Source organism: Myotis daubentonii, chromosome 5, assembly GCF_963259705.1.
Source record: "Myotis daubentonii chromosome 5, mMyoDau2.1, whole genome shotgun sequence".
NCBI classification, from domain to species: domain Eukaryota; kingdom Metazoa; phylum Chordata; class Mammalia; order Chiroptera; family Vespertilionidae; genus Myotis; species Myotis daubentonii.
In genome coordinates, this window is record NC_081844.1 from 6,296,496 (window position 1) to 6,323,759 (window position 27,264).

General features: G+C 57.3%; 3 protein-coding genes across 5 annotated transcripts; 1 reads left to right on the top strand and 2 right to left on the bottom strand.

Annotated features, from left to right (window-relative positions):
• Positions 1-13,379: 13,379 nt before the first annotated feature.
• Positions 13,380-20,745, bottom strand: STXBP2 (syntaxin binding protein 2). 3 transcript variants are annotated; one of them, XM_059695713.1, is made up of 19 exons: positions 20,646-20,745; positions 19,394-19,443; positions 19,073-19,154; positions 18,724-18,800; positions 18,491-18,569; positions 18,294-18,397; positions 17,861-18,009; positions 17,579-17,663; positions 17,371-17,501; positions 17,153-17,260; positions 16,774-16,831; positions 16,611-16,676; positions 16,393-16,473; positions 16,081-16,219; positions 15,620-15,729; positions 14,850-14,945; positions 14,083-14,168; positions 13,814-13,971; positions 13,380-13,533 (listed from the first exon to the last, which is right to left on the bottom strand). In XM_059695713.1, the coding sequence occupies exons 1-19, from the start codon at positions 20,680-20,682 to the stop codon at positions 13,448-13,450; spliced, it is 1,782 nt and encodes a 593-aa protein (XP_059551696.1). In that variant the 5' UTR covers positions 20,683-20,745; the 3' UTR covers positions 13,380-13,447. The 3 variants fall into 3 exon arrangements, with proteins under 3 accessions (XP_059551696.1, XP_059551695.1, XP_059551697.1); XM_059695712.1 differs by having other exon boundaries at positions 14,850-14,987; XM_059695714.1 differs by lacking the exon at positions 13,380-13,533 and having other exon boundaries at positions 13,833-13,971; positions 14,850-15,027.
• Positions 20,746-23,466: 2,721 nt separating this feature from the next.
• Positions 23,467-25,751, top strand: PCP2 (Purkinje cell protein 2). Its single transcript, XM_059695432.1, has 5 exons — positions 23,467-23,487; positions 23,818-23,931; positions 24,455-24,569; positions 24,830-24,954; positions 25,561-25,751. Exons 1-5 carry the CDS (start codon positions 23,467-23,469, stop codon positions 25,678-25,680), a joined length of 495 nt encoding a protein of 164 aa, XP_059551415.1. The 3' UTR covers positions 25,681-25,751.
• LOC132234616 (protein PET100 homolog, mitochondrial) lies at positions 25,737-27,154 on the bottom strand. Its single transcript, XM_059695715.1, has 4 exons — positions 27,023-27,154; positions 26,350-26,436; positions 26,180-26,212; positions 25,737-25,880 (listed from the first exon to the last, which is right to left on the bottom strand). Exons 1-4 carry the CDS (start codon positions 27,047-27,049, stop codon positions 25,797-25,799), a joined length of 231 nt encoding a protein of 76 aa, XP_059551698.1. The 5' UTR covers positions 27,050-27,154; the 3' UTR covers positions 25,737-25,796.
• Between the last annotated feature and the right edge of the window lie 110 nt (positions 27,155-27,264).

Genomic DNA, 27,264 nt, shown 5'->3' on the forward strand with positions numbered 1-27,264 from the left:
CACTGTTTGAAGTATCAGGGGTGGGGAACATCAGGCCTGCGGGCCATATCAGGCCCTGAAATCATTTGGTCTGGCCCTGTCAAGGCATCAGGGGTGAGTTAATTACATGTTTGACCAGATATACCAGGCTATTTTTTAAGTTGGTAATTTTGTCTGGCCGGAGAAAGCTGTTATAAATACCCAAATGGCCCCTGGCAGAGAGGAGGTTCCCCACCCCTGGAACAGAGACGCCAGCAGTTTCGGGATTTAATTGCCAGGTGCTTCTCATAAATTCTGGGAAACCCATAACAAAGTAAAAGGGAGAGCGAGCTTCAGGGTTAACCTGTACCAGGAGATCTAGCAGAGGGAGTTTAGAGTTTATTCTGCTTTCTGTCTCTAGAACTTCCATTTTATGTCACATTTTGGATAACCATTCATCTCTTTTTTTTATATTTTATTGATTTTTTACAGAGAGGAAGGGAGAGAGATAGAGAGTTAGAAACATCGATGAGAGAGAAACATCGATCAGCTGCCTCCTGCACATCTCCTACTGGGGATGTGCCCGCAACCCAGGTACATGCCCTTGACCGGAATCGAACCTGGGACCTTTCAGTTCCAAGGCCGACGCTCTATCCACTGAGCCAAACCGGTTTCGGCTCCATTCATCTCTTGATGGACTGTCTGGTTGTTGCCACCGCTCGGCTATCATGAATGTGCTGCTATGAACATTAGTGTACACATATCTCTTGGAGTCCCTGCTGTTAATTCTCGTGGGATTGTAATTGCTGGATTATATGGCAATTCTATGTTGAACTTTTTTTGGGAACTGCTGGACAGTTTTTACACTTTTACATCATTGAAAAAATATATAATACTTAGTGACAGATGAAAAGTATATGACATTCAAATCCCAGTCTGTATAAAGAAATTTTTCTAGGGATACAGCCATGCCCAATTTTTAAAAATATACATATTTTTATTTAATTCAGAGAGGAAGGGAGAGGGAGAGAGATAGAAAACCCAGTGATGAGAGAGAATCATCGATCAGCTGCCTCCTGTGCATCCCACAGTGGGGATCAAGACCAGGAATCAAACTGTGACCTCCTAGTTCATAGGTCGGGGCTCAACCACTGAGCCATGCTGGCTGGGCTATGCCCACTTTTTAATATATCATCTGTGGCTGCTTTGGCATGTCAGTGGCAGAGTTGAGTAGCTGTGATGGAGACCCTGTGGCCCACAAAACCAAACACATTCACTATCTGGCCCTTTACAGAAAAAAAACTTTTGCCCCACCCTGGTCAAGCAGTGTATGGATTGCAGCTACATACAACAATCTGGATGATTCTCATCAACATAATAGCAAAAGAGCCCAGACACAAAAGAACATACCACACAAATTCATTTATAATATTTGTACATTTTTCTTGACCCATGTTATCCTATACTAGAGGCCCGGTGCACAAAAATTTGTGCACTCGGCCAGGGGTGGGTGGGGGGAGGCGGTCCCTCAGCCAGGCCTGTGCCCTCTCACAGTCTGGGACCCCTCAGGGAATGACCATCTGCTGGCTGAGGCCTGCTCCCCAGGGGATTGGGCCTAAGGTGGCAATCAGGCATTCCTCTGGCAGCCCGGCAGCCCTCAGGGGATGTCCACTTGCCAGCGGGGAGAAGACCTAAGCTGCAGTCGGACATCCTTAGCGCTGCTGAGGAGGCAGGAGAGGCTCCCACCACCACCGCTGTACTGGCAGCCATCAGCCTGGCTTGTGGCTGAGCAGAGCTCCTCCATGTGGGAGCTCACTGACCACCAGAGGGCAGCTCCTGCATTGAGCGTCTGCCCCATGGTGGTCAATTTGTGTCATAGTGACCAGTCATTTCCAGTCTTTCTGCTGTTAGGGTCAGTTTGCATATTACTCTTTTACTATATAGGATAGAGGCCTGGTGCACGGGTGGGGGCCGGCTGGTTTCCCCTGAATGGTGTCCCGGATCAGGGTGGGAGTCCCGCTTGGGTGCCTGGCCAGCCTGGATGAGGGGCTGATGGCTGTTTTCAGGCTGTCCACACCCCCTTCAGGGTGGGGGTCCTCACTGGTGTGCCTGGCCAGCCTGGATGAGGGGCTGAGGGCTGTTTTCAGGCTGACCGTACCCCCTTCAGGGTCGGGGTCCCCACTGGGGTGCCTGGCCAGTCTGGATGAGGGGCTGAGGGCTGTTTTCAGGCTGGCCACACCCCCTTTAGGGTGTGCGTCCCCACTGGGGTGCCTGGTCAGTCTGGATGAGGGGCTGAGGGCTGTTTTCAGGCAGGCCAAGCCTGCAACTGAAGCTCCCAGTCTCTCCTTTTTTCTTTTCTTTTTTTATTCTGGGATTTATTTACCTTCTGTAATTGAAACTTTGTTGTGGCTCCAGCTCCGAGGCCGGCTGGCTGAAAGCAGGTATCTGGGGTTTGTTTAGCTTCTATAATTGCAACATTGTTGCATCCGGAGCTCAGAGCTGGGCCGCAGCAGGTGGGGAACCTTGGCTTCCTCCATCGCTGGGGCAACCAAGCCTCCTGTTCCCTTCAGCTGCGTGGCTGCCGGCCGCGATCTTGGTTGGCAGTTAGTTTGCATATCACCCTGATTAGCCAATGGGAAGCGTAGCAGAGGTATGGTTAATTACCATGTTTGTCTATTATTAGATAGGATAATAAAAGGCTAATATGCAAATCAACCAAACAGTGGAACGACCGGTTGCTATGACACACACTGACCACCAGAGGGCAGACACTCAATGCAGGAGCACCGCTCAGCCAGAAGCCAGGCTCATGGCTGGCAAGCACAGCACTAAGGATGTCTGACTGATGGCTTGGGGGGGGGGAGTGCGGGCCTAAGCCAGCAGTCAGACATCCCCCGAGGGCTCCCAGACTGCAAGAAGGCACAGGCTGGGCTGAGGGACCCCCTTCCCCCAAGTGCACGAATTTCGTGCACTGGGTCTCTAGTTACAATATAATTGACTATATCCCCTATGCTGTACTTTATATTCCTGTAACTGTTCTGTAACTACCAATCTGAACTGCTTAATCCCTTCACCTTTATCACCAACCTTCCCCCAACCCTCCTCCCATATAGCAACCATCAGTCTGTTCTCTATATCTTTTTTGTTTATTTTGTTTTTTAGACTCAAAGTGAAATCATATGGTATTTACTGTATCTTTCTCTGACTGACTTATTTCACTTAGCATAATACCCTCTAGGTCCATCCATGTTGTCACAAATGGTAAGATTTCATTCATTTTCATGGAAGAGTTTTCCAGCTTTGTTGAGGTAGAATTGACATATAACATTGTGCAGGTTTAAGGTATACCATGTGATGTGAGATGATGTGATACATGTACATATCATGAAAGGATTATCACATAAGGTTAGCTAATATCTCCATCACCAGTTCCTTTTTGTGGTGAGAACATTTAAGTTCTACTCTCTTAGCAACTTTCAAGCACACAGTATAATTATCCTATATAATAAAAGCCTAATATGCTAAGTGTCTGGTCGTCCAGTCGTCCATTCAACCAATCAAAGTGTAAAATGATATGCTAAGGCCGCTCAACTGCTCGCTATGATGTGCACTGACCATCAGGGGGCAGATGCTCCAACTGGTAGATTAGCTTGCTGCTGGGGTCTAGCCAATGGGGACTGAATGAGATGGACCAGACATCTCCTGGTACCCCCCTACCCCGTGGTCCCTCCCCTGCTGGCCAGCCTCCTGTGTCCCTCTCCGGCCCTGATTGTGCACCTGCAGGGTCCCTTGGCCTGGCCTGTGCCCTCTCACAATCTGGGCTGAGGGACCCCTCCCCCCAGGTGCACAAATTTCATGCACTGGGCCTCTAATTAACTATAGTCACCGTGCTGTACATTAGGTCCCAGGAGTTACTCATCTCATAACTGGAAGTTTGTACCCTTTGACAATGTCTCCCCATTTCCACCTCCCCCAGCCCTTGGTAACCACCAATCTATTCTCTGTTTCTGTGTTCAACTTTTTTATTTTATTTTGTTTCATTTTATTTTATTACTAGTGGCCCGGTGCACAAAATTCATACACAGGGGAGGGTGTGTTCCTCAGCCTGGCCTGCACCCTCTCCAATTTGGGACCCCTCAAAGGATGTTCTACTGCCAGTTTACAGGGATCAGGCCTAAACCAGCAGTCGGACATCCCTCTCGCAATCCGGGACTGCTGGCTCCTAACTGCTCACCTGCCTGCCTGCCTGCCTGATTGCCTCTAACCACTCTGCCTGCCGGCCTGCTCGCACCCAACTCCCCCCCCCCCGCTGCCGTCCTGCTTGCCCCCAAATGCCCCCCCGCCAGCCTGATCACCCCAAACTGCACCTCCTGCTGGCCTGCTCACCGCTATCTTCCCTCCCCACTGGCCTGCTCATCCCCAACTGTCCCCCTGCTGGTCTGCTCACTCCAAACTGCCCCCCTGCTGTCCTGATCACCTCCAACTGACCCCCACTGATGGCCTGCTTGTCCCCAGCTGGCCCCCCTGCTGGTCTGCTTACCCCCAATGGCCCCATCCCCCACCAGCCTGATCACCCACAACTACCCTCCCCTCTTGGCCTCTAACCGCCTCTACCTCGACCCCACCACCATGGCTTTGTCCAGAAGAATATCTGGAAGGTCTCCTGGAAGGTCTTGCAGTCTAATTAGCATATTACTCTTTTATTAGTATAGATATATTTGTCTGTAAGTACGGTTATGATTGCAGAAATGAGTAGGACCAGGTAAAATTTTATAGAGTGAGCCTTTTATTACAGACTAGAGGCCGGTGCACGAATTCGTGCATGGATGGAGCCCCTTGATCTGGTCGGCAATCGGGGCTGATTGGGGCTGGCGGAGGGGAGGGACTGTGGTAAGTTGGTCAGCCAGGGGAGGTTGTCTGTGGGAGCGCACTGACCACCAGGGGGCAGCTCCTATGTTGAGCATTTGCCTCTTGGTGGTCAGTTCAGTGGACCGGTTGTAAAGGTCGCTTAGGTTTTTATATATATAGATGGTTTGCCATGTATGCATTTTTTCTAAAGAAGTAAAAAATACTTTAAAAAATGTTTCAGGAAGACTTTGAGAAATTTACAGTATCTGCTTTTCTTCCAAGAAAGTTGTCACTTTTATGCCAGAGTGAGAATTATTTGTATGCTTTGTATGTCAGCATTGGGCCACTGTGACTGGGGGGCACTTAGTTTGACTTGAGAGTAATTATCTTGCTCACTGGCTGGGAGGGAGGGTGTGTGGCAGAGGAGATAAATACTCGATTCTGGATTATTCATAGATTGCTGGCATTCTGGATTGATTGTGCAAGCCCCTCCTTTTATTGATGTCCACCTTCTGTTGACAGACATCTACCCTGGGAGAGAAATGAGATGAAACTCTCTTTCTTTTCATTGTAAAAAGCATTTGAATTTCTAAGGTGTGATAAGGCCACCCAGCCATCCACAGTCAAGGTACACATTTTCATGGAGGATGTTCCCACTCTTGAATAAATTAAAACAATTTTTTTCTTTTAATTTAAACTTTCTTCTATAACTGTTTTCTTGTTACTTAAAAGCTAGTTTTTTTTGAAACTACTTCCAAAGCTTTTCAAGCTGTATATGTCCTTGGAATGAATTTATAAATAAGAATTGAGCCCGGCCAGTGTGACTCAGTGGTTTAGCATCAACCTATGAACCAGGAAGTCACAGTTTGATTCCACGTCAGGCCACATGCCCGGGTTGTGGGCTTGATCCCCAGTACAGGGCGTGTAGGAGGCAGCTGATCAATGATTCTCTCTCATCATTGATGTTTCTATCTCTCTCCCTCTCCCTTCCTCTCTGAATCAGTAAGAATATATTTTAAAGAGAGAGGGAGAGAGAGAGAAAGAGAGAGAGAGAGAGAAGAGTATATATGTTTGTAAATAAGAAAACATGTATTTGATACTCTTTAAAAGTCTTATTTTCTTTCATTAAAACTTGTGCAGTATAGGGAACTCCATAGATTTTCTTAATTTGAAGAAAGTTAGAGGGAAAGGTACTAATTCAGAGTTCCTGGGGAAAATGTGTCACTTAGATATTTTTTTATGTTTATTTTTTTAAATCAAAAACTGAAATATTTTCTATTCAGAAAATCTATTTGGATCTAAATATCTTCTATAATTTTAACCCTAAAATATCAATTTAAATATTTTAAAAATGGTTGGGATGTTTTTTTGTTTTTAAATAAGTTAGGTTACTGGAGTTCTACATGCTACTGGATCACCTGGGGTAATTTTCTGATTGGAAAATTAAGAATTATAGTCAGAGGGGAGAACATGAGAATTTTTAAAGAACATATTCAATTTACTTTAGAAGCTGAACCTCTCTTATCATGTGACTTGTTTTGTATGTTTGTTAAACTATATTATCACATAAGCATTGCTGCTATTGGGACAAACAGTGACAGTTGATTCGGGTCATTTGAATGTCCACTGTCTGTTTTAACTTGTATGTTCGTTTTGACTCTGTCATATGCTCAAACTTCAGTGGAAGTCATGAGAACCTATTATTTTTGCCTGCTCCCTCCTTTACGTTGGAAATACTCTTTTTTACCCAGAGGGACCTTAACTTTGATGTGAGGGATTGTTTCGTTGCCAACTGTTTTCTTCCTTGCCAAGTAAGAGAGTTGTTGTGAGCTCTTCAGTGATGCCTTCCCCAGGATGTTTGCAGATGTGGTTGGGAAAAGTCATTTCATCCCTGACCTTTGCATGTTAGGTGCTGGGGTGCCGGGTGCTGCCTGGCCTGCGCCCTGGCTCTCCGGTCCCAATGCGGCTCTCTCACCCTCCGATCGCCATGGCGACCACGGGGCGCAGGCCAGGCAGCACCCCCGGGCACCCAGGGGTGCCGACTGGCCTGTGCCCCAGCTCTCTCTCCCTCCAATTGCCATGCGATCACAGGGCCACAGGCTAGGCGGCACCCCCGGGCCCCCGGAAATGCCACCTGGCCTGCACCCTGGCTCTCTCTCCCTCCAATTGCCATGCGATCACAGGGCCACAGGCGAGGCGGCACCCCTGGGCCCGGGGGTGCCGCCTCGCCTGCGTCCTGGCTTTCCGATGGCGATCACCGGCTGGGGGGGCAGGGCAAAGGCGGCCCCTTGGCCCTGCCACCCGGCTCTTGCCTGCTGCCTGGGTTTCCGATCACTGTTCTTCCGTCCTTCCTCTTTTGCCTCCCATCATTGTGCTGACGTATGCAAATTAACCGCCATCTTTGTTGCATATCGCCTTAGCCAATGGGAAATGTAGCGGAGGTACAGTTAATTACCCTTTTTGTCTTTTATTAGATAGGATTGATTTTAGAGAAAAGGGAAGGGAGAGAAACATTGACACCAACATTGATTGGTTGCCTCCTGTATGCCCCCTGCTGGGGATCAGACAGGAAACCCGGGCATGTACCCTGACAGGGAATCGAACTGGGACCTTCCGGTGCATGGGTAAACACACAACCACTTGGCCACACGGTCAAGGCGAGTTCAGCTTTTTTAGACTCCACATATAAATATAAAAAAAGAAAAACTCGTAGAAACAGAGAACAGATTGGTGGTTGCCAGGGGCTGGGTGGTGCGGAAATTAGTGAAATGGCCAAAAGGTACAAACTTCCAGTTTTCAAAGAAATAATTTCTGGGGATCTACTGTACAGCATGGAGACTATAGTTAACAATCCTGTACTGTGTGTTTAAAAGTTGCTAACAATAGATTTTAAAGGTTCTCATCATACATAAGAAAATGTAACTATGTGAGGGGATGGATGTGCTAACGAACCTTATTGCGGTGATCCTTTTGAAACATACACATATATCCAAACACTACACTGTATACGTTAACCTTACATGATCTTTATGTCAAATATATCTCAGAAAAGCTGGAGGGGAGAAATAGATTCCACATATAAGTGAGATTATAAAGGATTTGCCTTTGTCTTGTTTCCTTAAGCACTTCATGTGAATCTGTTTAGACTAAACAGGTGGGGTATGGTACATAGTAAATGCTTCATAAATGTCGCCTTTTTTCATCATTATTTTCCCAAAATTTCCCCAGCCACCGACAGGGAGTGAGGCTCTTCGTGGTCCCCAAAGGGAGCTGTAGTCACCCCCGTCAGGACTTTCCCTTCCTGCTCTGTGCCCCCAATGCTCCAGCCTCAGGGAACCCCATCTCTGGCCTCCCTGGGGCAGGACGTCCCCACTAGCAGGGCACTTTCCTCATCCCAGATGCCTTTTCACAACATCCTTGACTGTAACTGTTGGTTAACTTGTGTTTTAAGGTTTTGAGCAACTTTACAGAACAAAAACCAAAAAAAACCCCCCCAAAAACAGGAAGTTTGCCTTGTTTCCTAGATGTCTGGGTTTCCCTGGGACGCTGGCCTCCCCTCTCTTCACTTCCACAAGCTTTCTTTGGCTCATTCATGTGAGTGTGAGGACAAGAAAAAGGCCTCTTTTCCCTTGCTGTGGCCTTCCACAGTTTATGAGAAGCATGTGGATAATTAAACCCCAAGATTGTTAGCTCCTCTGATTCAAACAGCCCCTCGGTTTAAACTGTAAGACAAGATAAGCTACTCCCAAGGCTACATTCTTGCATACCCCTCCTCCCTGCTATTTTACAACTCAGGGATAATTCGCACTAGTTAATAGAAATTAATAGCCCCCCCCCCCGCCCCCGCCCCCGTCAAACAAGCCTCTTTTGAACTCTTCATAATTTTTGCTCTAAGCATGTTTTACAGGCTTGGGAAAAATACAGACAGGACACCTCCCTAAGAGAGCTGCCAGGCTGTCTCAGCCCCAAATCCCCCTCCCTTCCTTGTCACCTAGCAACAGCAGCCATTACTCTTTAAAAGAGTAGGCCTCTGTTTCCTACCTGCCTCTGTATTGATTAGCAATACACTGGCCCTCTCTCTTCAGGGAAAGTAAAATAAACTTTCTCTCTGCATCTCTCTCTTCTCTGGCCGAAACCCTAACAATTAACTCACAGTCACTTCCTTTTCCTGCCTGGGGGCATGAAGCCTCCTTTCCCTGTAGACTTCGGGCGTGTCTTTTTCTGCTCCCTTTCCCCGCGGGCCCCTCCCAGGTTTCCCTGTCCCATCACCTGGCTCATCTGGCAGCTCCATCTGGCAGCTCCCTCACATTTTCAGGTCGAGCAGTTCAAGACCACAGATCTTCCCCTCCTGTTACTTGGGTATTATTCTAGAAGGAGCCCCTGCATAGATAGCACGGGTGGGGCACTCCCATCCTGGAATGTGTCCCTGACCTCAAGAACATGGGTGCTCACTCCATCCCAGAAGCCCTTCAGACTGCCCAAAGCATGGACATCAGCCTGAGTAAACCTTTCTTCTCACTTGTGGACATATTTCCTAGCACACTGGGAACCACTGCCCAGCCCAGGGCTGCCCCCATTAGAGTGTTAAATAATCGTAACATTATTATGTCAAGAATATATTATTATAATCTACATTATTATATTATTACTATGTCAGCTAGTAGTTCCTGGGTGCTGCCTATCTACACTAATAAAAGAGAAAGATGCAAATTAACCATCGCTCCATCACACCACCACACCCAAAAGCCACGCCCATCAGCCAACCAGGAGCAAGTATGCAAATTAACTCAACTAAGATGGCAGTGGCCATGGAGCTGTATCGAGCAGGAGGCTTGGGTTGCCCCCAGTGACGGAGAAAGCCAAGATTCCCGCCTACCCTGGCCGGCCCTGGACTATGCTCAAGGCTACAAAACTTCAATTATAGAAGACAAATAAATCCCAGGGAAAAAAAAGAAAGAAAAAAAAGGAGAGGCTGGGAGCTTGGTTCACCGGGGGGTGTGGCCAGCTTGAAAACAGCCCTCAGCCCCTCACCCAGGCTAGCCAGGCACCCCAGCAGGAGACTCCCATCCTGAAGGGGGTGTGGCCAGCCTGAACACGGTCCTCAGCCCCTCACCCAGGCTGGCCAGGCACCCCAGCAGGGACCCCCACCCTGAAGGGGGTGTGGCCAGCCTGCAAACAGCCCTCAGCCCCTCACCCAGGCTGGCCAGGCACCTCAGTGGGACCCCCCCCCCCACCCTGAAGGGGCTGTGGCTAGCCTGAAAATGGCCCTCAGCCCCTCACCCAGGCTGGCCAGGCACCCCAGCGGGACCCCCACCCTGATCTGGGACACCCTTCAGGGCAAACCAGTCAGCCCCCAGGCCTCTATCCTATATAATAAAAGGGTAATATGCAAATTGACCCTAACAGCAGAACAACTGGGAATGACTGGTCACTATGACACACACTGACCACCAGGGGGCTAGATGCTCAATGCAGGAGATGCCCCCTGGTGGTCAGGGTGCTCCCATAGGGGGAGCTCTGCTCAGTCACAAGCCAGGCTGATGGCTGCCAGTACAGCGGTGGTGGTGGGAGCCTCTCCCGCCTCCTCAGCAGCGCTAAGGATGCCCAACTGCAGCTTAGGCCTGCTCCCTGCTGGCAAGTGGACATCCCCCGAGGGCTCCTGGGATGCCAGAGGGATGTCTGACTGCCAGCTTAAGCCCAATCCCCCGGGGAGCAGGCCTAAGCCAGCAGGTGGTCATCCCCCGAGGGGTCCCAGACTGCGAGAGGGCACAGGCCAGGCTGAGGGACCCCCCCCCCCCCGGAGTGCACAAATTTTTGTGCACCAGGCCTCTAGTATGCTCATAATGTGACCACTGGAGACCCTGAGATCTGCCTCACCTCAAGCCTCCCTGGTGAGCTCATGTGTCCAGTTGCCTCCTGGGGGTCTTGAATAGTAAGAACATAAATCATACAACTAGTGGGTTTCCATACAAACCCCCTAGTTGCTGAGAGGCAGTTCTTTTGAGAAGGACCTCAGTTCATTCCAGCAGAAGGAATGTAAGGTTGGAAATCATCTTCAAGAGATCATGGGTCCAGTGGTGAGAACTGATGGCTGCTAACATCCCCACGTAGAGAGCTGGTGGAGACTAAAGGTACCTCTTCATCGGTTGGGATGGGTGAATCCTAAGGAAGAAGCTACAGATCACAAGGAAGCAACCAGTCAAGTCCAGGAAGGGGACCGTCCCCCAGGATGGGCGGAGAACCCCAAAGAAGACGTGCCCCTGAACTAGTAAAGCAGAGGCCTCTCGAAGGTGGTGACATTGGAACTAAGATGGGGAGGAGGGAGGGATGCGAAAATTTGGAGGAACAGCCTTGCAGGCAAGGAGACCAACAGGTGCAAAGGCCCTGTGGCAGGGACCCTCGTGCTGCTGGAGCAGCTGTGACTGACTGAGCAAGTGGGAAATGGAGTTGGGGAGGGGACTTCACTGGACACAGACAGAGGGAGGTTGGCATTTATTCTCATAGGAACGTTTTGAGGACTCTGGGTCATGGGTGTGGAGGGCCTGGCATGACACCTGGGACGCTGTCAGCCTGATACCGCTGGCGGCTCTGGCCCATAGGGGCTCAGGAATACTCGTATAATCAAAATACCCTTAGGTCGGAGACCTGCCTGGGTATCACTAAAGGGCAAAGGTCAAGGCGGCTATGCAACAGAGTTTTGTTGCGGCTTCATTACTGAGCACACCTTGACCTTCTCACCCGGTGTTTCTAATTGGAGTCCCTAAGCTCCCGGTGCAGCCGCAAAGGGGCAAAGAGACCGGGAAGTTGAGGCACAGCGCCCCCTGGTGTTCACAGCGCTTACCTACACCAGCGGTCGTGGAGGAAAACGGCCCCTTCCCAGGGAGGCGAGTTTAATTGTTTTTAAAAACGTCTCCCCGCAACCCCCGTCTCCCGCCAGTTAAATCGCTTCCGTGCCGAAGCCTCGCCGGGAGCCGTGCATCCACGGGAGCCGTCTCAGGGGTGGGTACGACCCACGTTCCCACGCACCCGCGCGCACACACACACGCACACACACACCCGCCACGCGACAACTTTGCACACCACCCTCCTGCCCCGGTTGGAGTCATAAACCCTAGAATTGCTGGGGCCGACTCAGGGCTTCCCCCGGCCCCACCTTCGCACTGTGCGTGCGATTATTCTAGGAAAAGCGGCCTTAGGCCCCGAATTCTGAAAAGACTCGTTGGCTCCAACATCAGCGCCAAGTCCTCAGCAGCAGGGAAGAACGGTCCTGGGTGTCCCGCCCGGTCCCAGCCCAGTGCGGGCTATAGCCCAGGGCTGACCCCCGGGGTGACCGAGTGAAATGAGCCGCGCTCCGGGCGGGGAGGGGCAGCCACGCCCAGCTCACCCGCCACCCGCCAGGTCCCGGCCTCTGGATACCGTCCCTCTGGCTTCATGCCACTCTCCTGCGTTTGCCTCCGCGGTGCCCTCTCCTCCCCTCCCTGACTCCTCTTCGTTCTCCGCTCAAACCTACCTCCTCCAGGAAGCCTTCCCTGACTGCCCGGCTGGCCTCCCACAGACCCCTCCGCCCGGCGTCTGCCTGGCTATCATCTGCACCCGAGCCGAGTGTCTTCATCTGTCCTATTAGTGCTACTGACTCACATCTCACTTCAGCTGAGTGTTCTGGGCTGAACTGTGTCCCCCTAAAATCCGTATGTTGAAGCCCCAACCTTCAGTACCTCGGAATGTGACTATTTAAAGGGCCTTTAAAGAGACAAGTTAAAATGAAGTCATGAGGGTGGGACCTAGTCCGATATGGCTGGTGCCCTTTTAAGAGATGAGGGCACACTTAGAAGGGGGACCTAGAGGGGACGGGGGGGGGGGGGGGGGGCGCAGGGAGAAGACAGCTGTCTAGGAGTCCAGGAGAGAGGCCTCAGGAGAAGCCAACTCTGCCAACACCTTCATTTGTGCTTCCAGCCTGCTCAGCGGGAGAAGAGCTTTGTGGTGGAAGTCACCAGACTGTGGGGCGTGGTTATGGCAGTCCTGGGAAAGGCACGCTCCGGTAAAGGCTCTGGGAAGTCTGTAGTTAGGAGCCCTTGGGCACACCCTGGGGTTAGGGGGAGGGTGAGCAGGGAGAGTTCTAGCTTGCTGGGGTGGGAGCCAGGCATGATTTGCTGATCCTGGGAGCTGGAGGAGACCCCAGCCTGTGGGGCTGCAGCCTCTCAGGACAGTTCCCAGGGGCGTGGGGGGGGGGGGGGGGAGCACTGTGTTTGCTCCCATTGGAGCCGTCAAGGTCACTCTGGTGACACTGGAGGAACAGCAACCATCACCCATCAGCTTTCTGCCACCATCTCTTATTTCCTCTGCAGAGCATGGCAGCACCAGCCCCGTTTGGGGGAGGGGAACCCCGCAAATCGGCCAGGACCTAACAACTAGTCGGTCTGGGAGACACTATTCAAACCAGAGCCCAAGTTCTTCACCCCCACTCGGCCCCAGGCGTCCTCTGGCAGGACCGCAGGGTGTGACGGGGCTAGAGGCACAGGCCGCGGACGCCGCCCGTTACCGCGCCCTCGGAAAGAAAGCAGATGGGTGCTGGCCCCAGACAGAAGAGAGGACTTTATTTTTCTGGAAAGGGCGGGGTGCAGGTCAGGGTGGGCCTGGACGGTCAAGGCAAGGAAATGTCCTCTAACTTCTGGTCCAGCATCTTGAGGTCGTCCAGGAAGCGGGTTGGAGTGAGGATGTGTGAGGAGCCTGGGCAGGAGGGGAGGGTGGGGGTCGATGCCTCGGTCCCTGACACCCCCAGCCAGGGAGGCTCTCACTGGGACACCAGGCCTTGGCTCTGAGCACCCCGTGTACACACAGGGACCAGCCCCAGCCGACCCCTCCCGGAGAACCCAGGCCCCTTCCCTCGTCCGGGCTCTCAGGCGCTAGCTCTGCAAAGGTGGGCGCTAAGCACCCAGCTGTCAGGCCCACCTCCTAAAGGACCTGGGAGTCCAGCCCCAGCCGAGGGACCCCAGTCCTGTCTACTCACCAATCAGCACCTCCCACTTGCCATCCGTGGCCCTGGTCACTTCGTAGGCGGCCCTCATTTCCGACATGGCCACGCCGCCCAGAACGTAGATGATGAGCCGGGGCCCCGCACGGGCCTCCACACCAGCCTTGTTCTTGTGCCAGTGGCCGAAGCGGGCACTGTGTGGGTGGGACACGGGGAGGGCAGAGGTCAGTCTGGGCAGGAGACACCCCCATGCCCCTCAACTAACGGGCCTGGGCACCAGCAGGGGGCAACCCCAACACCTTCACCTGACTGCAGCCTGAGAGCTTGGCATGGGGGCGGGGTCAGACACAAAGGGCCATAGCTTCCGGTCCAGCCGGTCCTCCACAGCATCCTGGGCCAGAAAGGGAGGCTTAGGAGAGAAGCTTCAGGCGACGGGGCCCAGGCCCTGGAGTCCCTCACTAGGTGTTTCAGGACCAAGATCCGGGCAGACAGGGGCCACCATCTGCCTCTCCATCCCCGTGGGGACCTAGGAGTCTGGACCCTCTGTCCTTGTTGGACTCCAGTGCCCCTCAGAGACCCAGGCAGCAGGCGCTCATGGTCCTTGGAGGAGTCGAGGTCACTGGCCCCGAGCACGTGGGAGTGCCAGACTCCGCAGGGCAGCGGGCTGGGAGCCAGGAAGCGGGCCCCGACCGGCCCTTTTTCTTTTTGCTGCTTTTAGTGCCGAGGATGGGCAGGGGGGAGGCACGGGGGGGGGGGCGGGGGCTTTCCCAGAGACAGGGGAAGAGACTAGGGGGTGGAGAGGGTCACAGGAGGCACCGGTGGGTGGACAGAAACAGCCCTCCCACAAGGGGCCCTTCTGCTGCCCCAATTCCTTGGGTGTGGGTTTGGGGTACCCCCTGGCAGAGCAGGCTAGATGCTGGGGATGCCTGTAATAAGGGGTATTTCATGATGCCCCAGGGCTCTGAGCATGAGGGGGCTGAGCTGATGCCTGGATCAGGGCAGGACTCGGTGGGGGCAGGAGAGGTGAGGCCTCAGCCCCCATCCTCCCAGGGCCCACCCCCACCCGTGGTACCTCCATCACATCCTTGACGACTGGAGTCCAGCGGGACAGCTGATAGGTGGGCTCCAAGCGCTCCCTCCGCTCCAGCCGGCTGGAGACCCCAGGGCCCTGCAGGCGGTGGGGGATTGAGGGGGAGGCTGGGGGCTCCTGCTGCTTGGGTGGTTGCAGAAAGATGGGGATATGGACAGAACTAGAGAGAGAATGAGAGAGAGAGGAAGAAATACAGAGACAGTGAGACAAAGAGGGAGCACAGAGAAAGAGGACAGAGAAATGAGGACAGAGATGGGAGGACACAGAAACAGGGGAACGGAGAGGTGGGAGGTGGAGCTGGGAGACCGGGAGATGGGAACTGAGAGGCGCACTGGGGTGTGGAGGATGTGTCGGGCCAGAGACAGGAGAGGCTGAGCAGAAGGCTGAGCAGAGGAAGCTGCTGGGTGTGCTGGGTGCACAGGAGTCCTGAGACGCCCAGGAGCCCAGGCCACTGTGTGTGCTCACCGCAGGGCCAGTGACGAGCTACCCGCCGTGGGGACTGCACCACATCCCCAGGACCTGGGCTCTGCCCACACCTCACCACCCTGAACGGTGACCCCACTGGGGACAGACCAATCACTGCACAGCATTCTCTGCCCCCGCCCCCCAAACCACACCATACCCTGTGGACCCCACCCCCCAGGGCTCAGGCTGACTCATGCCCTCTCCACAGGCACCACCCCCACTAAGCCTACATCTGCCTCCCACCCAGACCCTGCCGACCCCCCGACACCCCCCCCCCCCCCGCATACCCCGGGGTTGGTGACAGTGGCCCCCAACTGCTCCAGATTCCGGATGAGGCTGCTGTGGGCCTGCACGTTGGCGTGCTGGATCAGCTTGGCCAGGTTCTCCTCACTGACACCTGGTGGAGGGGTGGGTGGGATTCTCAGGGGGGTGGGCGCTGGGAGGGCAGGGGGACAGAAGGTGGCCATGCGACCTCCTGGGTTAGGGTGTGTGAGGAGGTCCCAGGGCCTGCAGGGCCTGACATCAGATTCTGGGTGGGGATGGAGCCTCGCAGGGCAAACGGGGGTGGGGGGGGGCGGGGGGCGGGTGAGGGGTGTCCTCTGGAATTAGTTGAGGGGCCAAGTGGGAAGGAGTCACAGGTTCTCAGGGTCCTGCGTGCTAATGGCACTCGCATGTCAATGAGGGTTCCCAGGTCAGTGGAGGGGGTGTCCTGAGGAGTCACAGGAGCCCAGACCCCACCCCCACCCACCGTTCCGCAGGAGAATGTAGAGCAACAGGACGCGGATCTTGTCGTAGGCGGGCACTGCTGCGTCCAGCAGCACGGGCACGATCAGCTTCATGGCATCCTTGATCTTCTCCCCCTCCGCGTCCGAGCCCAGGGCCAGGTCCTGCGGGAGCGGAGGTCAGCAGCCATGCCCGCCGCCTGGGGGAGGGGCGTGGCAGGAACATGCCCGGGACCCCCTAGCCCTCTGGGGCCTGCTTCCTCCTCGTGCCTGGTCTCTGCAGGTTCAGCCCTCCCTCCACATGGGCCACCCTGTCCGGCCGGCCCGCAGCTGCCCACCTGCTCCACACCGCACAGCTTCTCCACGGGGCCCTTGAAGCGCTTCATGCAGTCATCAGCCAAGTGCAGGTGCGTGGAATACTGCGGGGTGGGGGTGGGAGTCAGGGTGACAGACTGAGGGGAGACGGGGGCAGGGGAGGGGGAGTCAGGGGTAAGGGAGACTGAGCCAAGGGGAGGTGGGTGGCAGGAGTGGGGGGCAGGTTCCTGCCTGTGCTCACCTTGTTCAGCTCCTTCTGGTATTGTGGCATCTTTTTCAGGATGTGGGACAGGTCTTTGATGTTGGCCTAGGGACGGAGTGGGGGTGAGGTTCCCACTCCAGGCTTGGGATCCAGGCTGAGGCCCCACCCCCAAGCTGCCCTTCCTCCTGCAGGCCGGCCGTACCTTGTCGGTGGTCATTCTCTTGCTCTCACAGAATGTCTTCAGGAGCTCCGTGACCTTCCTGGCAGTGAGGGTGGGTAGGGGTGAGGTTTGGGGCTGATGCCAAGAATGTAGCTTGAGGGCAGTGTGGGGGTCACACAGCTGCGGGGGGGTCTGGGAGCCAGGGGCCACATGTCCCTGCACCATGCCGGGTGCCAGCCCACACTGGGGACACTGGAGAGTTGGCTGAGGGGCGTGGCTTGTAGAGGGGAGCACTCACCAAGGGTGGAAGGCCTGTGCCAGGCCGCAGTGGGGGAGCAGTGGCAATGCTGGTGGGAGGGATACAGGCGGGGACCACGGTGCAGAAGGGCCCACCCCCAGCTGCCCTCCCCCACGCACGTACTTGGACACGTCCGCAATGTGCATGTGCCGCAGCTCTACCCACAGGTCATCGTCCTCATCCAGCAGCACCGCCTTCTCACAGGCCTCGCTCAGCCCGGTGGTCTCGTACCTGCAGGAGGGAGACACGCAGGTCAGGGGCACGAGCTGAGGACCAGGGCCCAGGGGCCCAGGGCGCGGGTCAGTTGTGATGGGGAAAAGGGGTTTCCGGGGACCGCCCACCTGTACGTGTCCTGCTCAATGTCCAGCAAGTCATAGGCCATGGCCTGGAACGTGAGCTCATGCAGCAGTGGGGACACGGGGTCGGCCGCCCGGTCCATGATCAGCAGCTGCGAGCGGGTTTTCTCGGGGCCCTGGGGTGGGCAGGGATGAGGACATTAACCCTGACCCTGGCTGGGGCCTCGCCCCACCTCCCCAGCACACCCCTTACCTCGCCCAGACTGGGAGTGTCTGCCTTGAAGGCATTCAGCTTGGCCAGGACTGCGTGGGCCAGCTGGGCCGTGTCCTCTGGTCCCCTGGGGGTGGGATGGCAGATGTGGGGCCAGCGGGAGTGGTGTTGGGGAGGGCTAGCACAGACTGGGGGTCAAGGACGGGGCCAGGGATAGGAGTCAGGTAACAGGGTGAGGACTGGGGCTAGGGTCCAAAGAGGGGGGAAAGGTGGGGTGCAGGATGGGGCCGGGGTCAGGGGGCAGCATCAGGGTGGGGTCCCCACTTGTGGTAGCGGATGGCTGGGTACTCCTGCAGGGTGGCGCAAAGCGTGGCAATCTGCTGGGCCAGCGCCTCAAGCTGCCGTGCCCGCTGCCCTGCCCGGAAGGGGCAGTAGAGGTTGTAGGTGCTGTGGGGGGCGTCCAGGGAGAACACCTGCAAGGACACCAGTGCCAGCGCTGCCCGAGGCGGGCGCCCGCCTGGAGGAGGGGCCGGAGAAATGCCCCAGCACCCGCCCCCCTGGGCGGGACAACTCAGGGGCTGCTCCATGCCCCCTGCAGCTGCCCAGTGGGACGCAGCTCCAGGTGCCCCAGTCATTCCATGTCGGCCCCTGCCTCTGACTCGCTGTCCCCTTACTTGTCTCTGAGCCTGTTTCTGAGGGAAGCTGGGCTGCCGGGTAACAGAGCCCCACAACCTGCCCAGGGTCAGGCTGGCTGTACCTGGGCCTCGTAGGGGAGGAAGGCAAGGTGGATCTCCTTCAGCGTCTTCACTACCTTTGCCAGACGGGAGCGGCCCAGCTCCGTGAACAGAGGCTCAGGGCAGGCTAGGGTGGGCAGGAGGGGACATTAGACCAGGGCCGGCCCTGCCCCCAGCCCCACCCCCTTCTCCGGCGCTCTCCGCAGGGGACCTCACTCACTGTCTGTGAAGAAGACGTGTGCCGCTTTGTAGGTGAAGGTCGGGGTCCCCCGGAAGTCTGCGATCAGGGCCTGCACCGACTGGGGGATGCACATCCATCTCCAGGCCTGGCCCTGCACCCCCGGAGCCCCCGTCCGCTACCCCAGCCCCTCAGCCTTGCCTGTGCTCCCACACACACGCAGACGTGCAGAGGGGCGTGCACCCACGCACTCACACACTCGCTCACATAGGCACCTTCTCCGTGGGGCTCAGCAAGTAAATGGCCTCCAGGCTGGGGATGGGCTCTCGCCGCTTGTTGATGTCCTCCACAACTAGTCGGAACAGAGGAAGGGACACGTGAAGGCAGCACTGGCACCGGCGCACGGCACGTGTCAGACACTGCAGTGCTCTGCACTTCAGGGCCACACAGCCACACCCCAGGGGCTATGCATTCTGAGGGCCCCACACGGAGTTCACCCCGAGGGTTCTACACAGGTACACACACAGGGGTTGCCCAGTTGGGGAGTCCTGTGTGGGGGTTGCCCATCATGAGCTCCCACACTCAGGTCCCATCTGGAGAGCATGGGGGTGGGGTGTCACTCACTGGTGATGCCCTCAGCCAGGATGTCTGACATCTTGCAGCAGGATGACAAAATGCGCATGCTTGGGTGGTCCATGATGAGCACCTGTCCAGATGGACGGAGAGATGGACGATGGGCGGACAGGTGGGCAAGAGAGGCTGAAGCTGCCCCAGAGGTGGGGCTGGGGTGGTGAGCAGGACTGTCAGCTTCAAGAGCTGGATGGGAGGACCCAGGACCCCAGCCCCACTCATCAGACCCACCCAGACCCCTCAGGGAGTTTGGGGGTGCCTCACATTCAGGGCACCCCACATTTGTTTGCGCGAACCATTCTGGCTCACTCCTACCTTCCATTCGCCATCCTTTTTGACGCTCCGAATGACTCCACTCAAAATTTCTGTGGGGGAGGGTGGGCTTAGGATGCTGGGTCCTCTGCCCCCGACACACACCCTTAAGCCATCTGGGTTCCAGGCTGGACTTCCATCTTCACTCCTGTTTACCCCTCCCCCATTCTGTGACGTAGCTCCTGGTGTCACCCCCCAACTTGTAAACAGGGAAGCGGAGGTTAAAAGAGGGCAAGTGACGAGACTAGGCACCCTGAATGGCTAAGTGGCTCAGAGCCTGTTATACAAGCAGCCGGATAAATACACTTTAGATGAGCAATAACTGCAAAGTCAGGGCTCCCATACGGTCTTCCTGCCTCCAGAAATGGGCTTGGCTTCACCATGGGCTACGTCAACCTCGCCTGCTGGGGAGGTTTTGACCAGAGTCCCCACTCCACCTCCATCAGTTTCCACTGGACGAGAATGCAGGAGCCCCTGGTCCCCGGCTTGGAAATGTGCCTGGCTAGGGTCATTCCATCACCCAACCTCCAGCCTCAGTTTCCTCATCTGTAAAATGGGATCAGTGGCCTTCCGGGCTCCCTTTAACCACTATGCAGGAGGTTCCTTCTTCAGTTGGGGTGCTGGGGTTGACCGCACTCCGCCTGCCCAGCGGAAGGGGGACACGAAGGAATGGCCCGCCCTGCCCGAGTGTCACCACTGTTATCTGGGCAGCCAGGGCGGAAGGAGCAGCTGAGGCCGGAACTACCCGAGGTTCAGGACGGCGATCTTCACCCCTCCCCCAAGTCCAGCCCCGCACGGCCTGGACGCCTGGGTCCTCACGTCGCATGGGGCGCGGAGGAAGGCCCCCACCCCTGGACTGGAACCCGGGCCTGGACACACCCCCGGAGCACGCCCCCCAGCTGGGGTCGCCGGTCAGAGCACCCAGCCCGGCCCCAACCTGCAGCATCGGGCCCCAGCACCCGGGCCCCAGCACCCAGCCCCCAGCACGCTGCCCGCTCGGAGACCCGGGAGCCTGGACGCCCAGCTGTGCCCGGAGCCGGCCCTCGGGCTCCCGGGGCGCAGTCCCCCAGGTGCGCTCGACTCCGGCTCGGGGGAGCCGGGAGGGCAGTGCAGCCAAGTGCCGCCCGCCCCCTCGAGGAGCAGGTGCGACGCCCGGCCCGGCCCCCACCTGGCCGCCGCCGGGGCCCCAGAGTCCGTGCGCCCCCGGCCCCCGCCCCCCAGGGGACGCCAGAGCCCGGCCCGGGGCGACACTCACTTTCCCCCACCACCGCCTTCAGCCCCGAGGGCGCCATCTTCCCCAAGGGGCGCCGCCGCTTCCGGGTCTGTCAAAGGTGGGGGCGTGGCCTCGCGCGCCACCCACGTGGGCCCCGCCCCGCCCCGCCCCGCCCGGCTGGGGAGGAAGGTGGAGGATGTGCCCAAACAGCGGCAGCGCTGCCGGGCCCCCTCCGCGCTCGCGACGTGCTCCGCTCCCTCCCTCCCTCCCTCCCGTCAGCACAAACGTCCTCAGGTGAGGGCGGAACCAACGGGGGCGCCGTCCCCGAGGTGCTCCGCACAGCCTGGTGCGCTGGTTGCACACACCCGTCATGGGTGACAGTCACATTCCAGGCTGATAGACACGTGGGCGGGTGGCACGCTCACACACACCTCAGTTCACACTTGACTCGGAATTTCAGGCCGGCCCTGCTGTGTGAAAGGCTGGCCCTGGGTCAGACCCGCATGGATGGGGGCTCGGCTTTAAAGTGTGATGCCCGTGCATGAAGGCAGAGCCCTGAACCGCTCCTCCATTTAGTGTTTATTGCCATTTGCATGGGGCAGGCACGGGGCAGACAACAAGTGGGACTTGGCGTGGAGTTCCGGAGGGAGAGGAGAGAAAATAATCAATTCTGCCCCGAAGGAAACGAACAGAGATATAGTAGCAATGCCGTGTGGGGGACGGGTTCTTTACCGGCCGTGGAACTGTTGCGCGTGGAAATGAGGTCCTTTCACTGAGTCGCAAACAGAGGAACCCTCTGAGGGGGTGGCCTTTAGACTTAACCGGGATGACACCAAGCAGCAGCCATGCAGGGATCCAGGCAGCTAAGAGCAGGAGATGGTGGGGAAGGCCGGGCAAGAGGTGAGCTGGAGGGGCTGCACAGGCCAGCTTTCCCGAGGACAGAGTAGGCCTGAGCCAGCCCGTCTGCCTGGGACTGAGGGGTTCCTGGGGTGCAGGACCCTGATAACCTGGAGCGGTTCCAGGCAAACCAGGGCTGGCCGCTCCAGACAGAGACGGGTTCTTTTTCCACCTTCTTTCTTTTCCTTCCTTTCTTCATTCTTTCTTTCCTTCCTTTTTTTCTATCTTTCCTTCCTCCCTTTCCCTGCCCTTCCCTCCTTTCCTTCCTCCCGCCCACGCTCTCCTTTCCTTTTCTTTAACAGTTCTGTTGAGCCCTAACCGGTTGGGCTCAGTGGATAGAGCGTCGGCCTGCGGACTCAAGGGTCCCGGGTTTGATTCCGGTCAAGGGCATGTACCTCAGTTGCAGGCACATCCTCAGTGGGGAGTGTGCAGGAGGCAGCTGATCCATGTTTCTCTCTCATGGATGTTTCTCTCTATCCCTCTCCCTTCCTTTCGGTGGAAAATAAATAAAATATATTTAAAAAAACAGTTCTGTGGAGTTATATCACATATTAGTACTGTTAAACAGCTTTCAGCATATTCAGCGTTGCGCAGCCATCATCAGTCCGTTCTAGAATACAGGATTTCCATGGCCCCCAAGGTGTTTGGGTTTCCTCCTGAGGACAGTGAGGACCAAGGGCGAGTTCTGAGCAGGGCAAGGAGGGACCCCTGCAGCTTCTAAGGGGGGAGGACAAACTGCAGGGACCAAGGCGGGCGCTGGGAGACCACGAGGAGCTGGGATCACCTCTGGCATCATAGCCTGTCCCCTAGGACAGGGGCCTGCCACCCACTGCACTGTGAGGGGACCAGGCTTTTCAGCTGTTACAGGCTGAATGGGCTCCTGTCCCCTTCATCCCTAAAAAAGGTATGCTGAGCCCGGCCGATGTGGCTCAGAGGTTGAGTATCCACCTTTGAACCAAGAGGTCGCCGGTTCAATTCCTGGTCAGGGCACATACCCGGGTTGCAGGCTCAAGCCCTTGTGTGGGGCGTGCAGGAGGCAGCCAGTCAATGGTTCTCTCTCATCATTGATGTTTCTCTATCTCCCTCTCCCTTCCTCTCTGAAATCAATAAAAAGAAAAAAGAAACCCTAACCCCCAGGACCTCAGAATAAGACGTTATTTGGAAATAGGGTCATCGCGGGTGAGTTAAAATGAGGTTATGCTGCAGTCGGGTGGATCCCTGATGCAATGACTGGGGTCCAGGTGAAGACAAGGACACATGGAGCATCATGTGATGAGAGGCTGCGAGTGCGGCACTGCGGCTACCATCCAGGGGTCACTGAGGCCCGCGGCAGCCATCAGGAGCAGGGCGAGGCGAGGAAGGGCCCCCCACAAGCTTCAGGAGCGCGCCCTCCTACGCGGTCCCGACGCTGGCCTCCAGAACTGTGTGCCGTAATGTCTGTGTTCTAAGCTGCCCGTTGTGACAGGGCAGCCCCAGGAGTAACTCGTCCGAGGCGGAGCAGCACATCACGCTGGCATCGAGGACTGAGGCGTGGAGTGTGACCCTGAATAAGGACAGGGCTGCCTGCGGAGGGGGACCAAGCTTGGCCCTCAGGCTGGGGTGGTGACAATGTGGCCATTTATTCCAGGAAGAAACTTTCACTAGTTTCTAGAAAGGCATCTTGAGGAGGGAGTAGGTGTGGACGGGAGCCTCCCAGGGGCATCCCCTCCCAGGCCACAGAGAGGAAGCCAAAGCTGTGGGGTGGGAGGTGGGCAGCAGGGGCAGGGCTTTCCTACTTGTCTCCCTCCCCAGGCAGGGCTGGGGGCACAAATCAGAGACAGGAGATCCCAAACCTCGCCTTGGGGGCCTATGGGCAGCAACCAGACCCAGGGACAATGAGTAGGGGCAGCGGTTGCCAGGAGACAGAGCTAGGCTGGCAGGGAGTGCCTCAGGGGCCTTGAGGCCCGACTTACCCTACTGCCTGCAGATGGCAACTGCCTTCCGGCCGGTGAGACCACCGTACTGCTTTCCGCTGCTGGGCTGCAGACCCCCCTGAGCAGCCCTGTTCTTTCCCAATGGGGCCCAGCCAGCCCCCACGACCCAATGTGGGGGCTCCACTCTGGCCTGCTGTGTCCCACCTGAGAGTTCTGGAGGCACAGGGAGTCCTGCCAGGTTCCAACCCAGGGCACCTGGCGTCCTACCCCACAGCAGCCCCAGCAGCACGCAGCGCAAACCATTATCTGGATCATCTTTATGGGGCTTAAGCTTGGGTGGGAGCAGATGGGTGTGAGCTGGGGATTTGGGCTGGGTATCCACTGCCCGTCTGCCTTTTAAAAAGCCTTTCCTGGCCTGGGGCTGGGCCAGAGGCCGGCAGAGAACGGACGGGGTCCAGGAAGCAGGAGCAAAGATGGACGGGGAAGAGGTGGATGGGGGTTCAGTGCCCTGTGTCAAGGTAAGCAGGTCCCCCCGCCCCCTCTCAGTTCCTCAAGAGCAGTGAATGACAATGACTAGTTTGTAGGGCATCTAATTAGTGATTGAGTCTCGTGGGATCCCTGACCCAGTTTGCTGCCCAAGGACGTACTGGTGGGCATGAGGGTCCACGTGCCTACCACAGCCCCAGGGCAGGGCAGTGCTCAGCGATGGCCCGGTGAGCTGCGGGGAGGGGGGGTGCTGGGATTTTCGGACCGCCCCCGGGATGTTTTCCTGGCTGGTGTCCATAGTCAGGCCCCAATCTAGAATGGAGAAGCTTCTCCCTTGAGGCAGAACCACGTGCAGAGGCACCGATGGCCGGACCCTGCCGGCTGGGATTGTGAAGGAGACTCTGGTCTCAGTCACAGCAGCTCTGCAGAGCAGCGCATCAGCGGGGACCATGGTGAGAGCCACGGAGGGGAGGGCAGACGCCGGGGCCAAGGTGGGAGCTAGTGAGGGGTCCCCCAACTGAGGGGCCAGCTGGACCAGATGTGTCTGTCTCCCAGGCAGGCTCTCCAGACCAAGAAGGCTTCTTCAACCTGCTGACCCACGTGCAGGGCGACCGAATGGAGGAGCAGCGCTGCTCGCTGCAGGCAGAGCCAGGCACCATCTCCAAGAGCCGTGAGAGTGGGCAGTGGGTGGAGGGAGGGTGTGCTGCCTGGAGGAGTAAACGGGGTAGGGCGGTACAGGACAAGTTACCATCTCGGCAAGAGTCTGTCTGAGAGGGAGCGGGCAGCTGGGGACACAGACGCTTGTGGGTCTAGGGGCAAGGCTCGGCAGGGGAGAACAGGAGTGGGAGGGAGGGTGGGCTGAGGGTTCGCTGGCCGTGCTCCCTGGCATCTGTGTATGTGTCCACCTTCACCTGCTTGTGCTCTCTGCAGAGAGTGGCCCCACGCCGGAGATGGACAGTCTCATAGACATGCTGGCCAGCACCCAGGGTCGCCGCATGGATGACCAGCGTGTGACAGTCAGCGCCTTGCCTGGTTTCCAGCCTGTGGGCCCCAAGGTAGGTGATATTCTGCTGGGGCTGAGGGAGACCAGCCATGATGAGCACCCCAATCCTGCCTCTCACCCCCAGTTCGGAGTGAATGGGGTCCCACCCCCACCGGTCTATCATGTGCTCCTTGGAGATGAGTGCCTGCCTGTGTCCTTGCCCGTCCCAAGGCCCTGGCCAATCCAGTACCTGACTTTAGACTGGAGAACGAAGGGCCAGACAAGGCCAGAGGGCCACAAGGTCACGCAGAGGGCACGTTAAGCCAGAGCCATGGCTGAGGGTGTCAGGGAGGGTAGACAGAGCAAACCCCTCTCCTGGGAAGACATCCTCAGGGAGGAGGGCACACGAGCTCATACACTCACGTGTGTCTGTCACGTGTAATCATGCACAGCTTGGGTTCTGGTCAAGTCCCCAGTGGGATCCCCAAGGTCCCCCACCTCACACCCAGACTGCACCCTAACTGTTGAGCAACGAAGGTACGTGAAGCTCCAGGATGGTGGGGGCAGACGCGGGCGATGCAACAACGGTTCCCACCTGCACCTCCTTCCAATGCTTGCGTCCCCTCGGGCCAGCAAGGCCCTTGGCCTCTCCCTCTGGTTGACCCCTCTTCCTCCACAGGACGGAGCGCAGAAACGAGCTGGGACCCTGAGCCCCCAACCCTTCCTCTCCCCTCCGGACCCCTCTGCTCTCAGCTTCCGTCGGAACAGCAGCCCCCAGCCCCAGACACAAGCCCCGTGAGGGCCTGAGCCATTTTGCACCCCACTCGTGCCCCCCAAAAGCAGACAATAAAACACTTGCAGGAGAAAGAACTGAGTGTGTGTTGTTTCACGGGTGGCACGCGGGCACTTGGGGTTTCAGGCGCTCTGCTGGGCAGCACGAAGGAGCTTCTCTTCCCGCTGCTTCCGTATCCTCGCTTTGAATTCTTCTAGTTCTTGGCGCTAACGGTGAGCAAGAGGTGGGACATATGACAGGTCAGCTCATGGGAGGCAGACATTGGTGCCCCTGCCCTCCCGCACTGCCCCCCCGCCCCTGCGCCCCGCCGTGGCTTTAGGCTTCAGTGTCCGCACGGGAAGCCCTGGGCCAGTCACACGCAGGTCCAAGCGGGTCCGCTTCGCCGCGTGGGGAGAGGACGGCAAGGGAACCACGTGGTCCTCTGCTCCGCTCGCTGCTCCCGACCCATCCCGGTCGCGGGGAGCCAGGCCCCCTGTCCCGCTGGGGGGAAGAGGGTGTCGCGTACCTGGTCCTCCTTCTCAGGCGGCCACAGCTCCCTCTGCGGGGGTAAAGCCACAGGTGAGCCAGGAGCCTCCCGAGCCCACACCTAGGGCAGGTGAGCTCCCGGCCGGCAGACACCGGCGCCCCTGCGCTCCCACCCCCGTACACCCCACCACGAGCACTCCCGGCGCCCACCTTCCGCTGTATGACGGAGCCCTCGAACCACTCGGCCTGGTTGGCAATCCAGAACATGGCCACCGGGAAGGTGAGGTAGAGCGTCATCTGCGAGGGGGCGGCGAGGCGCAGGCCGCTCAGAGCCTGCGGACCACCCTCTAGCACCGCCCAGCCGCCCTCCTCGGGGCCCCCGAGAACCCCAGGATTGCGGGGTCTGGCCGCCATCACCCAAGGCGCCTTACTTCTGAAAGCTCCCTCCCGGAGGCCACACTCCCCCCGGCCCAGGAGCACAGAGCTCCCCCCTCGCGGCCCCGCCCCCAAGGCGGGTCCCGGGAGCTCCCCGAACCCCTCGTTCCTCGGCGTCTACTCCCTAGGGTAGGAGTCTCCCTACCGGACACACCCCCATCCTGAGCCCAAGAGCTCCCCGAGTCTGCAGCCTTCTTCCTTCCAGAGCCCCGGCTCTGACCACCCCGCTCGGCAGGCCCTCCGCACAGCAGCCCTCCCAGAGCCGCCCTCACCGGAGCCCCTCCTCTGGGCTTCCGACCCTAAAGGGCCTTCTCAGATCTCGGGGTCCCTCCCCAGAGCGCCCTCTCCTGGGATCCTCCTTCTCAGAGCTGCCTCCTCGGGTCCGGGAAGACGCCCCGCCCGCCCCGCCCTCCCGCTCCGGTGCCCACCCGCCCCGGCGCCCACGGACCCGAAACACCTCCAACTTCACGCCCATGTCGCTCCCCTGAGGCCACAAAGTCGCTCGGGTCCAAAGCCAACCCTCCAGAGACACAGCGTCGCTCGGCCGCAGAAGTTGATTGGCCGAGGAGCTCTCGCGTTTAATGACCTCATCTCCGCCTCTCACTCTACTTCCGGTCGCTGAGGAAGCCTGAGGGGAAACTGGACCACTCCGCGACCCGACTGCACGCTCCCAACGCGGTCAGCCAATGG